We start from the raw sequence: 18,871 nt of genomic DNA, 5'->3' as shown, positions 1-18,871 counted from the left end.
CTCATCAGGATTTGATGTGTGGATTAAATATTTATCTGTTTTAACTAATTAAAACTGGTTCAGTGAAAAGAGTACTGAATAAACATTAATCAAGCATTAGCAGCATCTGACTGTGCTTCACAATGATCATTTGGAAGCATATAACCAATGAAAGGCTCAGAGACTCTAGCTGTAAGGACATGATGGATTGGCTAGTGGCTGTGTAAATAAAGAAAGATATAATTAATTGGTTGTTAAACAGTTGGCACAGTTCTGATTACCAGGACTGAATAGTGTTCCTGAATAATAAAAGGGACAGACTGGTAAACAAATTAAGTGCACTTTAAGCCCTTTCAGATAACCTCAGACTGATCCAAAAAAAAGAGCAGGCTCAATATAAAAGGAGACTTTGTGGCAAGACTTAGGCTACATCCACACTAGACCGGATAATTTTGAAAACGCCGGTTTCGAGTAAAAATGATAGGTGTCCACACTATGTGTTTTTAAAAATATCTCTATCCACACTGAAACGGAGATTTTAGTGAATCTCCTCCTCCTGCGCATGCGCGGGACACATCTACCGAAAACAAGCGACATGCTTGGTGTCGAATCTTGTCGTGAAAGTGCGCGTTTGTGTAGTTACAGACTAGAAAAACTTAAAAGGACGGACAGCTGTTGGCTCTCGCACAGGAGAACTTAAAACTAAAAAAAAATACTGAAGCGTACGGCGGCAACCGACAGGGAGTTCACAGACAGATTGACCCGGCTGATGACGAACATTGAAAAACTGACCAACTCTGTTGCATTAGTAAAGCACCTTGTTAAATGTGTAAAACATGTCTGCGTCAGTATTATCTTATATTTCCATACAATGTTACATTAGGCACATCTATTGTCAGAGATGTACTTGCATAAATAGGTAAACCACCTTCATACGAGCAAGGACAGAAAACAGGGCAAAGTAAATAACTTATTTATTCAGTAAGTTATGGGTCAAAGTATTTGGAACTATTCTGGCTTCAGTCTCGTTGCCGTCTGTTCTGAAATTGTTAGGTTGCGTTCAGGAAAACAATGAAATGGCACGCTGCCGTCTGACAGTGTTTTCAGATTTCTCCGGTTACCCCGTCCACACTGATCTGCCCGAGTAGCGTTTTCAAAATTACCCACCCTGGAAAATGTTTCTGAAAATCTCCGTTTTCAGGGGAGCGAAAACGCCGTTTTAATGTGGACGGAGGTTAAAAACGAAGAGGAAAAGCTTTGGTTACGGATTTATCCGGCGTAGTGTGGATGTAGCCTTAAACTAAAATTCAATCTTTTTCTTTCTCATCATTCCTCAGACTGTCACCAATAGTTTTTCCCTGTTCTTAGAGAACACCCCATCAACAAATAAGAAAATCTGCAGATGTACAGTCAGCCAGGCAGCATGGAAAAGAGCAACAGACAAAAAATGCTGGAGGAACTCAGCAGGTCAGGCAGCATCTATGGAAAAGAGCCACACACACAAAATGCTGGAGGAAAAAGTAGTCAATGTTTCAGGCTGAAATGTCGACTATACTTTTCTCCATAGATGCTGCCTGGCCTGCTGAGTTCCTCCAGCAATTTTTGTGTGTTGCTTGAAAAGGCCCCACTTGTCTGTGGAGAAGTAGTGACCTGACAAGAATTTTTATTAATTGCATTAAGAGTCTTCACTTGGCCTGGGAGTTCTTGAAATGGGTACAAAAATAGAACTGTATTTTTGACCCAGGATGATTCATTCCCACCCAGACTGTACGCCAGCTTCCTGCTTCTACCCCATTTAGATCATTCGAGTAACCGGCCAGCTCTAAGTGAAAATTCACTCCATTGATTTGCTGAACATGTCAGGGGGTCCCTGATATTATGAGTTAAAATAAGCTGTCACTACTTGTACATTTATTTGTCACGTGTACACTGAAACAGCAAAACATAGAGTGAAATGCGGCATTTGCATCAAATCAAATCAGTGAGGATGTGTTGAAACATCAGCTCTTTATTCTTTTCCGTGGATGCTGCCTGCCCTGTGAGCTTTTCCAGCAAGCTTTCTGTGCCAACACAGCCTGCCCACAACTTACTAACCCTAACCTGTACGTCTTTGGAATGTGGGAAGAAACCAGAGCACCCAGAGGAAACCCACGGCATCATGGGGAAAACATAAAAACTCCGTACAGACAGCGGCAGGAATCGAACCCTGATCTCCAGGCCCATGCATTGTAAAGTTCTGCGCAAACCGCTATGCTACACTATCCCCACAAAACTGAAGTCTGCACTGGTTGAGTGAGGCGTGCAGGGATGGGAGAAATGACAGTGGTGGATCGCAGTTGGAGAAGAAGCCAGCAGTTGCTTTAGAAGTGAATCTGCTGAGAAAATATTGAAGTGAATCACTTTGGAAAGTTAATTTGAAGGCAAAATACAGGCAGTGTGCAGAAACAGAGACATCTTCGAGGGGTGATGGCAGAACAGCAATGGTTGGTGTTTCTAGGGGCAATTCGAAAGGCACAGGATAGATACATCCCAAGGATGAAGAAGTATTCCAAAGGGAGGGTAAGGCCACTGTGGGTGACATGGAAAGTCCAAGGCAGCATAAAAGCAAAAGTGAGGGTACATAATATAACAAAAAAATGATGGGAAGTTAGAGGATTGGGGAGCTTTTAACAACCAAAAGAAGGCAACCAAAAAAAAAAGCTTTCTGAGAGAAAAGATGAAATAAGAAGGTAAGCTAGCCCATTATATAAAAGTGGATACCAACTGTTTTTTCAGATACATAAAGAGAGGCTAGAGTAGATGTCGGACCACTGGAAAAAGATGCTGGAGAGGTATTACAGTGAGACAAAGAAATGGTGGACAAACTTACTAAGTACTTTGCATCAGTCTTCAGTGTGGAAGACACCAGCAGTGTGTCAGATGTTGTAGTGTGTCAGGGGATAGAAGTAAGTGTAGTTGCTATTACTAAGAACAAAGTGCTTGGGAAGCTGGAAGGTCTGAAGATAGACAAGCCACCTGGATGAGATGGACTACACCCCAGGGTTCTGAAAGGGGTCGCTGAAGTAATTGTGCAGGCACTAGTAATGATCCTTCAAGAATCACTAGATTCTGGAATGGTCCCGGAGGACTGGGAAATTGCAAATATCACTCCACTCTTTAAGAAGGGAGGGAGGCAAAAGAAAGGAAATTATAGGCCAGTTAGCCTGACCTCAGTGGTTGGGATGATGTTGGAGTCCACTATTAACGATGAGATTCCAGGGTACTTGGAGATGCATGATTAAGTAGGCCAAAGCCAGCATGGTTTCCTTAAGGGGAATTCTTGCACCTTAAGGATCTGTTGGAATTCTTTGAGGAAGTAACAGGCAGGATAGACAAATGAGAGTCAGTGGATATTCCTTACTTCAATTTTCAGAAGGCCTTTGACAAGATGCTCCACGTCAGACTGCTTTAAAGGAAAGATACTACCATGGGTAGAAAATTGGCTGACTGGCAGGAGGCACAGAATAGGAATAAAGAGGGTCTTTTCTGGTTGACCGCTGGTAACTAATGGTGTTCCACAGGGGTTGGTATTGGGACTGCTTCTTTTCACATTAGATATCAATGATTTGGATGACAGTATTGATGGCTTTGTGGCCATGTTTGCAGATGATATGAAGGTAGATGGAGGGGCATGTAGTGTTGAGGAAGCAGTGAGTCTGCAGAGGACTCTGACAGATTAGGAGAATGGACAAATAAGAGGCAGATGGAATATAGTGTAACAAAGTGTATGGTCATGCATTTGGTAGAAGGAAGAAGGTTTCTTAAATAGGGAGAAACTTTAAAAAATCGGAGGTATACGGGGACTTGGGAGTACTTGTGCAGTTTTCCCTAAATAGTAAATTACAGTTTCAGTCATTTGGTGGTAAGGAAGGCAAATGCAATGTTAGCATTCATTTCTAAGAACTAGAATATAAAAGCAAGGATGTAACACTGAGGCTTTATAAGGCATTGGTCTGGAATATTGTGAGCAGTTTTGGGCACCTTATCTAAGAAAAGATGTGCTGACATTGGAAAGGGTCCAGATGAGACACAAGAGAATGATTCTGGGAATGAAAGGGTTAATGTGTGAGGAGTGTTTGATGGCTCTGGGCTGGTACTTTAGGAAAATGGGGATGTGGGGGGTGGTGGGAATCTCATTGAAGCCCAGCAAGTATTGAAAGACCTAGATGGAGTGGATATGAAGATGTTTCTTCTAGTGAATGAGTCTAGGGCCAGAGAGACATCCATTTAGAACATGGATTAGGAGAAATTTCTTTAGCCAGAAGGAGCTAAATCTGTGGAATTCATTGCCAGACAAGTCAAGTCCAGTCAAGATAACTTTATTGTCATTTCGACCATAACTGCTGGTACAGTACATAGTAAAAACGAGATGATGTTTTTCAGGACCATGGTTTACATAACACAGTACAAAAAACTAGACTGAACTACGTAATAAAAAAAAACACAGAGAAAGCTACACTAGACTACAGACCTACACTGAACTGCATAAAGTGCACAAAAACAGTTCAGGCATTACAATAAATAATAAACAGGACAGTAGGACAAAGTGTCAGTCCAGGCTTCGGGTATTGAGGAGTCACAGATGTGAAGGCCAAGTCATTCAGTATATTTAAAGAAGAGGTTGATAGCTTCAAAGGCCTCAAATATCCTGCAACTACCCATCACTTCCCTCTGGTGTCTCGCTTCCCTCCCTTTCTCCCTCCTCTCCTCTCCTATCAGATTCCTTCTTCTCCAGCCCTTTACCTCTTCCACCTATCACCTCCCAACTTCTTACCTCATCGCCCCCCCCTCCGCCCTTAACTGGTTTCACCTATCGCCTTTTACTCTTCCCCATCTCCCCAACCTTCTCATTATGACTTCTGCCCCCTTCATTTCCAGACCTGATGAAAGATCTCAGCCCAAAATGTAGACTGTTTATTTCCCTCAATAGATGCTGCCTGACCTACTGAATTCCTCCAACATTTTGTGTGCGTTAATCTGTATTTCCAGCATGTGCAGAACCTTATGTTTATGACATGTATGTACAAATATTTTTGATTGTTGAACCCACAGCAGACCAAGGTATCTCCTAATGACAATAACTTGTTGAAACTTGCTGTTAAGTATTTATCTACAACATGTAGAGACACAGCCAACCCTTAAAAACAAAATCTGGAGATGCTGTTTTAGCAGAACACAAAGTGTTCCTTTTAGCATTACCCACCACCCACCCAAACAACTTCAAACTTTCTTTCTATATTCTTCTTTTTGGGATGCAGTGTCATGAGCTTCACATTTAATCCAGTGCAAGTCGTGTCAGTGGCAGGGACAAATGCAAAGGGCATCAAAACCAGATCTAATCCAAAATAATCCCTGCGTTATACAAGAGCTCATGTTGAAGTGTTTCTAAAGAAGAGAAAAGAAAAGAGATAAAATCTCTCCAAACTTCTCTGATTCGTGCTACTAAGTCTTTAAAACAAGTAAGATAGTTACAAAACAGAAAACTACTAAAATGCAAATGTCAAAGGGCACTGAATCTTCCGCAGGCAATTAAAACTAATACGATGCTGATCAGGGGTAGGTGGGGACATGGATTTTGTGAACTGTGGGTGACACAGCAGCATAGTGGTTAGCATAACACTTTTACAGTGAGCCGGGCTCAATTTCTGCCACTATCCGTAAGGAGTTTGAATGTTCTCCCCGTGGCTGTCCTTTGGGTGCTCCCACATGCCAAAGATGCATGGGATGGTAGATTAATTGGTCTCATGAGTGTACTTGGGCATGTTGGGCTGGAAGGGCCTGTTACTGTGCAATATCTTTAAATAACAATTATTACTCTGATATTAATTTGTCAAATTCATACAAAAATATATTGTTCGACATATTGAGAAAAACCTTCAGTTTTCGAAATCACAATATGCATGAGTGCTGTCATTCAGCACAAACATGCAGTGATACAGCACAGGCCTTCCTGGCCACAATAATCACACTTCCATTTACACTAAACCCATTTTATTCTCCCCAAGATCTTATTACCTCTCTCCACAACCCCTTTCCCAAGATTCTACCACTCACTTGCACACTAGGGACTATTTGCAGTGCCAATTAACTGACCAACCCACACATCTCTGGGATGTGGGAAGGCACTGGATGAATGGAGGAAGCCCACATGGTCACAGGAAGAATGTGTAAGTAAAGGTGAGGACGGAATGTATGCCACTGGCTGCATCACTGAGCCACCCTGTAGCTCTTTCCAAGACTATAAAACACAAGGAACTCCCTGTTCTATGAATAAATTCACCATTGAACCTCCCAGAGAAAAATAACTAGGGATCTCTTGGTCAGACCCCACTTGGAGTACCGTGTTCAGTTCCGGTCACCTCACTACAAGATGTGGGTACTATAGAAAGATTGTGGAGGAGACTTGCAAGGATGTTGCCTGGATTGGAGAGCATGCCTTATGAGAATAGGTTGAGTGAACTCAGCCTTTTCTCCTTGGAGCGATGGAGGATGAGAGGTGACCTGATAGAGGTGTATAAGATGATGAGAGGCATTGATCGTGTGGATAGTTAGCGGCTTTTTCCCAAGACTGAAATGGCTTACATGAGGGGGCACAGGTTTAAGGTGCTTAGAAGTAGGTACAAGGGGGATGTCAGGGATAAGTTTTTCACACAGAGAGTGGTGGGTGTGTGGAATGCACTGTCAGTGACAATAGTGGAGGCGGATACAATAGGTCTTCTAAGAGACTCTTAGATAGGAACATGGAGCTTGAAATAGGAACATGAAATAGATTGCTATGCTGTAGGGCAATTCTAGACAGTTTCTACAGTAGGTTACATGGTCGGAATGGCACTGTGGGCCGAAGGGCCTGTAATGTGCTGTAGATTTGTGTGTCCTCAGGGAACCTAAAAGGGTGGATTTTACAAAAAGGTAAATATGGACAAAAGTGATCCCTGATTTCGAGAGACTGCATCAGCACCAATTGAAATTGCAGGAGAGATGGATTTACTATTGCATATGCGTCAAAGTTCACCAAAAAACTGATCTAAAAATAAATGTGGTATTTCTTTGTATTATTTTTAAAAAGACCATTGTCCTTGAGCATTCCAATTTATTGAAAAACAAAGGGTTAAAAATATAAAGAAATCTTTACAAAAAAGTAATAGAGAAATATTGGTGAATGAACAAAAGAAATAAAATGCAGAGTGAACGATCAGGTTTGACTGAATTCTTGGACGAGAAGATCAAGGCAATGCAGTAAATGTATCTTGGGCTTTCCTCCATTTGGTTACTACACTGTGAGGTGACACATAGCAGGATTAACTACAAAAAAAAGAGGAATTTTTGCTGTGATCTGATACAGTACTGTGGAAAATGTTGAAGCTCAAATTCCAACAAGTTGGAACACAGCATTCTGTGACTCAGTAAACTGAAAGCAACGCTTCCCTGGTCCCTTGTAGTAGCATGCATCACACCTTGCAGGCCAGCGCTACAGGTACTTCAACATTCAGAGGAAGAACTTTTATTATCAAAGGAGTACAGTAATGGGAACCCAAATCTTTGACAATTATTTTAAAACAACTGTTGACAAAAAATGTATCCATCCAACCCCATTATCCAAACAGTTGTTTCCATAGCACCTGAACCCTGAAGAAATATAGACATATAGCAGTATAGCCTAGAAAAAGGCACTTTGATACTTATGTATTGAAGTCAACAAGAATATATGTGTATATATGTGTGTGTGTGTGTGTGTGTGTGTGTATATATATATATATATATATGTGTGTGTGTGTGTGTGTGTGTATATATATATATATATATATATATATGTGTGTGTGTGTGTGTGTGTGTGTATATATATATATATATATATATATATACACACACATACACACACACACACACACCTCGCTATCAATCAGGTGTGGGGAATATGCCTGACAAAGGTCACCAGTTGAAGATAATACAGATGGTAAGCTACAACAGTACATTAGTGCAAAGGACTTTAATTTAGTGCCAGGTGGAAAAAAAATGCAAAAGCTGCCAAAGGCTGTGAAGAAGAACAGTATTTACAAATAAACAAATTAAAACAAACGTACACTTTGTCATTAGCTTTCCAATATAACCATTCACCAACTGTCAAGTCAAAACTCCACACCTCTCTAGGAAAGCCAGACTGAAGGTTTAAATCTGGCTGTGCCTGGTCTAGAAGGTGGGGGGGGGGGGGGGGGGGGGCGTGGTGTGTGTGTGTGTGTGTGTGTGTGTGTGTGTGTGTGTGTGTGTGTGTGAGTGTGTGTGAGTGTGTGTGTGTGTGTGTGTGTGTGTGAGTGTGTGTGTGTGTGTGTGTGTGTGTGTGTGTGTGTGTGTGTGTGTGTGTGTGTGTGTGTGTGAGAGAGAGAGAGAGAGAGAGAGAGAGGGAGAGGGAGAGGGAGAGGGAGAGGGAGAGGGAGAGGGAGAGGGAGAGGGAGAGGGAGAGAGAGAGAGAGAGAGAGAGAGAGAGAGAGGGAGGAAATCACATGATCAGACCACAATAACTATTTCAGATGCAAAACTGGAACATTTAAATAGTGGTTCTAATGTCCTACAGTTTTATTCCACAACAATTACCTTAGACCCATGGATCAGTCTCCACATATTCAGATGTATTTAAAAGAATAATGCTACCCCACTGGTGGTGTTGCTTGTGTAGGATGTAGTGTGCCTGCTCCCACTAACCCAGGCATTATTTTAGGATGCCCAAACTGTTCCTCGGGTCCTTTGGAACTGTTCTTCTGTCTACAAACTGATGTAATGGTGAGAGTGAAAGTAAATGAAACTGGAATGCCTGTGTCTATAATCCTTATTTTTATGAGCTATAAACTAGTAGAGCACGTTAACTTAAGGGATTGTTTTGATTAACCAAGCTGGCGACTGTTTTATTGCCAGGGTGTGTAAACGGTGAACTCCCAAGAACCGCAGAACGGAAGGGCAAAATGTGTGAACCACTGGGGAAACTAGAGCAGGGACAGAACGAGGAGGAGTGACTAACCAGGCAAAGGGGGCAAGGTTAGCGGGAGAAACAGGATTGCCAACCTGTTCTGTCACATACACACAGGATTCTAGTTAATTGGAGTGCATTGGGACTGGTACATTAGGACACAATTAACTGGCTGTCCCAATGAGCCAAAATTTCATGGAAATAGTTAAAAAGGTATAAAAAAGACAAACTACCGATGAACTGAGTAATAAATTATGTATTTAAAAACTACAGAACAAATTAGAACACTACCAAATCTATTACAGTACTACAAAACTGTGCATTAGTTCCTAACAAAACTTCTACTTTCTTAGAAATCTGTGTAGATTCAGAATGTCACCTGAAACTTTGACAAACCTCTACAGATGCTACTGGAGAGTATCATAATTGGTTGCATAATAGCTTGGTACATAAACACCATGGTCAGCGACAAAAGAGTCTACAGAAAGTGGTGGATACAGCCCATTCCATCATAGACCAGCTTTCCTCACCATTCAGCTTATTTACATGGACTGCTGTCAAAAGAAAGCAACACCCATCATCAAGGACACCCCCCACCATCCAAGCCATTCTCTCTTCTCACTACTACCACTAGGCAAGAAGTTCTGCAGCCTTAGAGTCCACACCACCAGGTACATTACCCTTCGACTATCAAGCTCGTGAACCAGCGAGGATAACTTCATTCACCACCACTCTGAATTGATTCCAGAACCTACAGTCTCATGTTCAAGAACACTAAAACTCACATCCTTGGTAATATTTATTTATTTTTTATTTGCACAATTTATCTTCTTTTGCACATTGTTTGTTTGTCAATCTTTGTTTATGTTTAATGTTTTTCATAAATTCTATTGCATTTCTTCATTTTTCTGTAAATGCTGCAAGAAGATGAGTCTCAGGGTAATATATAGTAATATGTACATACTTCAATAATAAATTTATTTTGACCTTAATCAATATAGGCCCTTTGGCCCATGATGTCGACCTTTGAACCTGCTCTAAGATCAATCTAACTTTTCTCTCCTACATAGCCCTCGATTTCTCTAATATCCATCTGCCTATCTAAGAGTTTCTTAAATGCCCTAACGAATCTGCCTCTTCTACCACTCCTGTTGACGTTCCACACACTCACCACTCTCTGTGCGCTTATCTGACATTCCCCCCAGACTCTGGTCCAAACACCTTGAAAATTATACTCCCTCATATTAACCATTTCTGTCCTGGGAAAAAGTCTCTGAGTATCCATCATCTTGCACACCTCTATCAAGTCACCGCTTGTCCTCCTTCGCTCCAGACAGAAAAGCCGCAACTCACTCAGCCTATTGCTTTTGAGATTCGAGAAGAAATTCAGCCAGGAGCTGGGAACAGTTTTACTACTCATTTCAATCCACTGATCATTTCTGTGAAGTGGCGAATTGGATTTGATGCTGACAATCCAAGCCGTCACTTGAGCTTTTCTCAAGTACAGGCATGTGAAACTGTTCTGGTTCACAGAGCAACGGCCCAAGGTGGATAAGAACCCAAAAAATATCAAGACATAAAACCCTAAAACTCTATACAAAACAGCATAAACCTCTAGTCGATCCAGCTAGTGAAAAATAGAATACACATTTATAATAATTAATGTTTTTATAGCAATTATTTATTCACTTAGAGATACAGCGCAGTAACAGGCCCTTCCAGCTTAATGAGGCCGTGTCACCCTATTACACCCATGTGACCAATTAACCTCCCAACCCTTACATCTTTGGAGTGCTGGAGGAAACCGGGCAACTCAGGGGAAGCCCACGTGGTCACGGGGAGAACATACAAACTCTCTACAGGTAGTGGAGGGAATTGAACCTGGGTTTCTGGCACTGCAAAAGCATTACACTAGCTGTTGTGCTGCCCCAAATCAATGCCATTGCCATTGGAAATTCTTGATTTCTCATTGCAGCTCATCTCAGAGAAGTTGCATTTACACAGTCACTTACCGATATCAAGAACCCTCTGTTTGGCAGTATGCTGTCGAGAATGCCAATATTTCCAGTATTTCAGTTGCTCGTCGCGGTTCTTGTCTTCACTGAACACCACCATTATTACACTCTGGGAAATGGATTATCCAGATTCGTTAAGATTATATTTTCCAAATAAGTTCAAAAGTTTTGAACCTTTATCTGGCTCACATTGTCATTTGAAGATTAGCATATGAGCATGTTTTATACTTCTACATTGGTATCAATGCTACTCTGTAGCCAGCCACAGTCTCTTACTCTTAATAGACGCAGCCCAGCAAACTTTTTCAGAAAAAAACTTTGCAAAAAATAAAAATTATCATGGGACAATTAAAGACGAATTATACAACTTCATATCCGCATTTATTTCCTTTTCACTGTTGATCAATGTTCAAAGTATTCATTGCTTCTAGTTCTAATCCTACAACAAAAACAAAATTGCAGCCTTTTAAATATTTTCTGTACGTAGGCAGGTGGAGTTGTTGACAGTGTAGATGGTTGCTGCAGGTTACATTGGGACATTGACAGGTTGCAGAGCTGGGCTGGGGAGTGGCAGATGAAGTTTCACGTGGAACTTGTGCAGTAATACACATTGGAATGTTGCATTTGAAGGCAGAATATAGGGTTAATGACAAGATTCTTAGCAGTATGGAGGAACAGAGGCATCGTGGGGTCCACGTCCATGGATCCCTCGAAGTTGCCATGTAAGTTGACAAGGGGTGTTAAGAAAGCTTATGGTGTATTGGCCTTCGTTATCTGGGGGATTGAATTCAAGAGGCGCGAGGAAATGTTGCAGCTCAATAAAGCCCTGGATAGACCACATTGTTTTCGGTTCAAGTTGCCACATTAAATAGGAAGGATGTAGAAGCTTTAAAGAGGGTGCTGAGGAGATCTAATAAGATGCTGCCTGGATTAGAGATCATGTCTTATGAGGATAGGCTGAGCAAGCTCAGACTTTTCTGCTTGGAGCAAAGGAGAATGAGAGTGCCTTGATAGAGATGCACAAGATATGGGTTTGGGTAATTTTATCATAGCCATACCCCCTCAACCCAAAAACTGTAAAGTTGCTCCAACACCAAACGATCTCCAACCACACAGAAAGTTGAAGCTTTAGAAGTATTTCCATAGAGCTTATCAATTAGATAGGAATCCAGTTCTATATCTATAATGTGAAAACACCAAAGCAATCTCCTTTGGACATAATCACAACTTCTTTATAAATACACTGTTATTTTTACTTAAAAAGTCCCAGCCATTTTGTATAAACTTTCTGAATGCCTACTTAAGTTGAAGGGAAACACAACAGCTTACCCTAACTTTGCTGATTGGATGGCGAAGGCACTTGTTGGCTCCAGTCTCCCTGAGGGTTATGGCATAAAACTGCCCTTTATTCAAGTACGTCATCGGCCCCTCCCCTTGCTTCTGACGCAAGGACTTTGTTGCTTCCAACATGTAATGGAATGAATCTCTAGAGCAAAAGAATTAATGATGCATCCATAAGCAGTCCAAGGAAACAGATACTGGGCATAGCAAGAGACTATCTCAGCAAATAGATTCATTACACGTCACATTTAATTTTTATTCAATCCTTAAAGTAATTGTTCAAAGTAAATTTATTATCAAAGCACATATATGTCACCATATACAACCCTAAGATTCATTTTCTTGCCGGAATTCACAGTAGAACAAAGAAATACAATAAAGACAATGAAAAACTACACATGAAGACTGATAAGCAACCAATATGCAAAATGTATACTGTACAGATACAAAATAAACAAATAATAAGAGTCATTGAAAATCAATCTATAGGTAGTGTTCAGCAATCACAACAACCTCCACAACAGCTATTCCAGTAATAACTAACAGCATCTTCTTCTTGGTGTTACAGCATGAGTCTCTTCACTCCTATCAGAGAAGAGGCTATGGACAATCCTAGCCAGGACCACCAGACACAAAAGCAGTTACTTCCCGCGAGCCATCAGGCTGATCAATACCTCCACCCATTAACCACCTCACCATACCTTCCATCGTACCAGGTTCATGAACAGTTATTACGCTTCAACCATCAGCCCTCTGAACTAGTGATAACTTCACTCACCTCAACACTGAACTGATTACTGAACACTTCCTATAGACTCGCTTTCAGGGACTCTACAACTCATGGACTCAGTATTATTTATTTATTATTGTCACAGTTTATAGTGTAGTTCCTATATAGAATTACAAAGGCACACCTTTTATTTCTTCCAATTTAAGTTAAGATCACAACTGTTAACAAACTAGTTTGTAACATAATAAAATTTAACCTATATATCACAATTGGTGAAGTACATAATTACAGCCAGGTGACTAAGGCAATGCAAGACTAATGTCCCAACCAGTAACAGCCATGTTTACCCTACATGAGTCAAGAGTATTAGAAAGGACATCCTCTTATTTGCTCTTGGAACTGGAATCAAGAAACAGGATGAGAAGAGAAAAGGGACACCCACAGATACTCAGCCACTTGAGTCATTTGACCTTCCAGATGCTTGAGCTTCAGTAGAATCCCACTGACAAAGGGCTTTTGGAACTCAGATGGTTGACAGTTAACCTCAGCTGTGTTGCTAGTTTATTCTGCATTTTGTTTTTAAAATCTGCATTTTGCAGTCTTTTGCTTTTTATTTCTTACAAAACTGATTAAGTTCCTCAATTTGTCTGCCACCTACAATATTCAGAGCTCCTCACCACGAAGGCATCAATTCTACATGGAGAGTATGTGTAGGAAATAAAAAGGTAAAACCGAGACAATAAGGCAGAGGAGCAGATTTGTGTGATTCAGCTCATCGAGATTGCCTTGCCACTCATTTGACTGTGGCTGATTTATTACCCCTCTCAACCCCATTCTCCTCCCTGTAACCTTTCAAACAAGAGATTGTGCCAATGCTGGAAATCCAGAGCAACACACAAAATGCTGGAGGAGCTCAACAGGTCGGGAAGCGTCTATGGAAAGGAATAAACAATAACGTTTTGGGCTGAGACCCTTCATCAGGACCTTATTTTGGCAGTGGATGGGAGATCTTCACAATTGATGAGGTTACTGAAGGTGTGAGAGACAATAGCTGATGGTTCTGAGTGGGGTCCTCTTGATGGGGGTAAAAAAGAGATGTCTAAGACTTGCTGCCTGGCTTCATCAGGGTAGTTTGTGCGTGCCCTTTGACTGTGGGTTTGTTGAGGATGGGATTGGTGCAGAGGGAGTGGTGGACAGAGGGGGTAAGGTTCGACCAGGAAAGAGGAATGAATTTGAGACAGTTTATGTCTCTTCTTCTATTAGAGATGAAAAGATCCAGAATGGGGTGTCCAAGAGGAGAAAAAGGGTTGGAGATGGGAGAGGGGGTCATCAGTTAGGGGTGGGGAATCCTCACCAAAGAACTTGGCTTGGAGACAAAGAGGACAGAAGAAGAGCCTGGCGCTGTGGTGAGCGCAGAACTCACTAAGGTACGGGTACAGGGAGACAAGAGTAACTCCTTGCTGAGGACAGAATGTCCTAATGAAGGGCCTCAGCCATAAACATTGACCTATTACTCCTTTCCATAGGTGCTGCCTGACCTGTCAAGTCCACTCTGATAGCCTTCGGTGCCTTTATTAATCAAGATCTTGTCAACCTCCCTTTAAATATATCCAATGACTTGTAACATACCTGTGAAATTGGGTTTGGTATCATTAGCATAGTCATGAAAATTGTTGCTAGCAGCAGCAGTTTATTGTAATGCATAATGATATTTAAAAACCTATAAATTACAATAAGTATATATAAAAATTTTAATTAAATCAGTAGAGCAAAAAGAGCAGAAAAATATATAGTGAGGTAGTGCTCGTGGGTTCATTGTCCATTCAGAAATATAACAGCAGAAGGAAAGAAGCTGTTCCTGAAACGTTGAGTGTGTGTCTTCAGGCTCCTATACCTCTTCCTTGATGGAAGCAAAGAGATGAGGGCATGTCCTGGGAGGTGGGGCTCCTTAACGATGGATGCCACCTTTTTGAGCCAGCGTCTTTTGAAGCTGTCCTAGATGCTGGGGAGGCTAGTGCACAAGATGGAGCTGGCTGAATTTACAACTTTCTGCAGCTTTTTCTGATCTGGTGCGGTGGCCTCTCTATACTAGATGGTGATACAACCAGTTAGAATATTCTCCACGGTACATCTGTAGAAATTTGCAAGAGTCTTTGATGACAAACCAAGTCTCCTCCAGCGAGGAGGAGATGCTGTTTCCAAACAGCACTGAATGTGGTCTCCCGCTGAAGAAGTCAAGGATCCAGTTGCAGAGGGAGGTAGAGGTCCAGGTTTTGGAGCTTTTTGATCAGAACTGAGAGCATGACTGTGTTGAATGCTGAGCTGTGGTCAGTAAACAGCAGCCTGATGTAAGTATTCCTACTGTCCAGGCGATCCAAGGCTGAGTGGGAGCCAGTGAGATTGCATCCGCCATAAACCTGTTGTGGCAGTCGGCAAATTGCAGCAGGTCCAGGTCCTTGCTTAGGCAGGAGATGATTCTGACCATGACCAGTCTCTCAAAGCACTTCTTCACAGAAGATGTGGGTGCCACTGGGTGGTAGTGGTTGAGGCAGCTAGCTCACCCTGCTCTTCTTGGGCACTGGTGTGAGTGTGGGATGATTGCTGGTGCCAGCCGTCGCCGTTTGAGTATCTCAGAAACTGCTGATCTCCTGGGATTTTCATGCACAACAGTGTCTAGAATTTAGAGCGAATCGTACGAAAAGCAAAAAACATAACCGGTGTGTGGTAGTTCTGTGGGTGAAAATGTCCTGTTAATGAGCGAGGTCAGAGGAGAATGGCCAGACTGTTTCAAGCTGACAGGAAGGTGACAGTAACTCAAATAACCAGGTCGTATAACAGTGGTGTGCAGAAGAGCATCTCTGAACACACAACACATAGAACCTTGAAGTGGATGGGTTACAGCAGCAGAAGACCTCGAACACACTGTACACTCAGTGTGCACTTTATTAGGTTCAGGAGGTATCCATAAAGTGACCACTGTAAAGCTCTGGGACAAAAAAGTGGATGAACAGGATCCAAGGCACTCTCTGTGTAACTATGGCATCTGAATTTTTCCCATAACAGAGCACTAGAATTCATAAATACAAGATAGTCTGTAGAGGCTGGAAATCCGCTCCTGAAAAAGGGTCTCGACCTGAAAAGTCGACTCTTTATTCATCTCCATGGATGCTGCCTGACCTGTTGAGTCCTCAAGCATTTTGTGTGTGCGTTAACATTTCTTCCCTCAATCCCCCCCCCCCCACCTCACCTTCCCCAAGGGATTCAAGTGCCTTACCCTCCCGTCTGTTCGTAGATGAATTCCTCTTCTCCTAATGAAGGGCTGCGGTATTTCTGCAGTGAAATCAGGGATTAAAAAGACATGCATTAGAATTCAGCAACGAATTTCATGATGATATAAAGTAGATAAAAGTAAAAGCACATTCTGAAAAGTTTGAGGGCTATTTTTCCCATTTCTGTAATGCAAGTCTTATCAACTGAACTTACAAGATGACTGAGATATCACTGCCACACATTTCTTGTAATCTGAGTGTTTAATTATTCAGCCTTGTTTCTCTCCCTAATTTCCAATTGCAAAGTGATAGAACCTCTGACCACTCTTCCTTTTTCAGACAATCATGGGGTTTGCGTTCTGAAATGTTTTCCCAACCTTCACCCCCAACACGCGAACAAATGGTCCAGTTCTGACACACTACTCAAATCTGCACCTTATACAGAAGATTCCCTCCATCTCTAGCTGCACTGTCTGTCTTTTATTTTATTTAGTGATTCAGCACAGCGACAGACCCTTCTGGCCCAACGATCTTGTGCTGCCTGATTACACCCATGTGATCAATTAGCCTACTAACCCATAATTCTTTGGAGTGTTGGGAGGAAACCTACATGCTCGTGGAGAGAATACACACACTTCTGACAGACAGCAACAGAAATTGAAGCTGGCACTGTAATAGTGTTATGCGAACTGAGAAAAAGGCCAGTAGCTTAGAATTTTTATCTAATAACTGAAAGCCAGGATGGGTTAGTCTGCACAGTCCCTCCTTGCTGCCCTCACCATTCCTCATAGCCCCCTCCTTCTCTACCATCTGCTGTTTAACACACTACTGCTCCTCTGTGACTTTGCCAACAGTCTTCAGAAATCATTTGCTGCTTAAGTACAAGGAGGCTTGGACCAGCTGAACACTCTAACTAGGACTCAACACAGCACCCCTCCACCAATCCCCGTTGGGGTCCCTGGACATCGATTGCCAGGGACAATGGGCCCTGCAGCCAGGGAGCAAGCACATGATGACATCTGTGTCCTGATGAAGGGTCTCAGCCTGAAACGTTGAGTGTTTTTCTCTTCCATAGATGCTGACTGATCTGCTGACTCCCTTCAGCGTTTCGTGTGTGTTGCTGAGGATCAAATGCCCTGGGACCATATCTACCCACTTCAACCCAGGTCCATATCCAATTCAATACTTAGGCATAGGAACTGATGGGCATGGGTCTTCTGAATACAGCAGCAGTACTATCAGGTGCGAGTGTTTCACTGTAAGACACTAATACAAATGGTGGAAGGGATATGTGATCAGTGGGACAGTGAGGGAAAGACAAGGAGGTGAGGAAATGGAGAAAAAAAGTGAAGCAGTGAATGGGACAGTGATGAGACAAAGAGAGAGCAGAGTGAGGAGATAAGATTATAATCACAAGAGATTCCGCAGATGCTGGAAATCCAGCGTAAGACACGCAAAATACTGAAGGAACTCAGCATCTATGGAGTTGAATAAACAGTTGACGTTTCAGGCGAGACCCTTCAGGACCTTTCTGATGAAGGATCCCGCCCTGAAACATCACCTGTTTATTTCTTTCTATCCTAACCTGCTGAGCTCCTCCAGCATTTTGTGTGTTGCTAAACGATTAGCTTTATTTGTCACTTGTACATCAAAACAATACGTCACTTGCATCGCATCAAGTCAGTAGGGATTATGTTCGGCAGCCCACAAGTGTCACCCTGGTTTGGAACTCATACACACACCCACAGCTCACTAACCCTAACTCTACGTCTTTGGAAACTGGACCACCCAGTGGAAATCCACACCGTTACAGGGCGAGCGTAAAAGCTCCTTACGAGGAATTGAACCTCCATCTTAAAACTGATGCTTAAGCTGCTCTGACATGTGGAGCTGCAGGTGGAGCAACAAAGAGACCAGTATCTATGTCTTTAAACACAACCAAAAGTTGCAGTTTCCAGATAAACCAAATGGTAGTGAGGTCAGGGAAGTGCTTGTTGTCTTCTGGCAAATAAGGGTGAACAAGTCTCCAAGGCCTGAGAAGGAGCCCCCTTGGACCTTATGGAGAGATTAGTGCAGGAATTGTGGGTGCTCTGGCAGAGGAATTTAAAACATTTCTGTAACTATGGGTGAGGTGGTGGAGGATTGGTGGAAAGCTAATGTTTCACTTTTCAAGAAAGAGTCTAAGAATAAGCTGGTGATCCTAACATCAATAGTGGGTAAATTATTGGAAGATATTCAAGAGGACAGGATGTATAAGCATTTGGATAGACAGGGCCTGATTAGGGATAATCAGCATGCTTTATGTGTAGTAAGTCACATCTAGCCAATCCTATAGAGTCTTTAGAGATAGTTACCAGGAAAGCTGATGAAGAAAAGGCAGTGGACATGTCTACATGGATATTAGCAAGGCCTTTGACAAAATCCCTCATAAGAGGTTGGTCTGGTATATAGGATGAGGGAGTAAACAGGATTCAACTTTGGCTTAGTGGGAGAAGCCAGAGAGTGGTAGTAGATGGTTGTCTCTCTGACTGAAGGTATG

General features: G+C 42.1%; 1 protein-coding gene across 3 annotated transcripts in view; it reads right to left on the bottom strand.

Annotated features, from left to right (window-relative positions):
* The window catches only part of LOC132395399 (grainyhead-like protein 2 homolog), a 155,554-nt gene that overhangs the window by 63,278 nt on the left and 73,405 nt on the right, over positions 1-18,871 (bottom strand). For all 3 annotated transcript variants that reach the window (XM_059971922.1, XM_059971932.1, XM_059971942.1), the window contains 3 exons: positions 16,338-16,393; positions 12,322-12,478; positions 10,990-11,101 (listed from right to left, as the gene is read on the bottom strand). In XM_059971922.1, the coding sequence (XP_059827905.1) occupies positions 10,990-11,101; positions 12,322-12,478; positions 16,338-16,393 (325 nt within the window). The remainder of the gene's footprint in view (positions 1-10,989; positions 11,102-12,321; positions 12,479-16,337; positions 16,394-18,871) is intronic.

This window comes from Hypanus sabinus, chromosome 1 (assembly GCF_030144855.1).
Source record: "Hypanus sabinus isolate sHypSab1 chromosome 1, sHypSab1.hap1, whole genome shotgun sequence".
Taxonomy (NCBI): Eukaryota; Metazoa; Chordata; class Chondrichthyes; order Myliobatiformes; family Dasyatidae; genus Hypanus; species Hypanus sabinus.
This window is presented reverse-complemented; position numbering and strand designations above follow the sequence as displayed.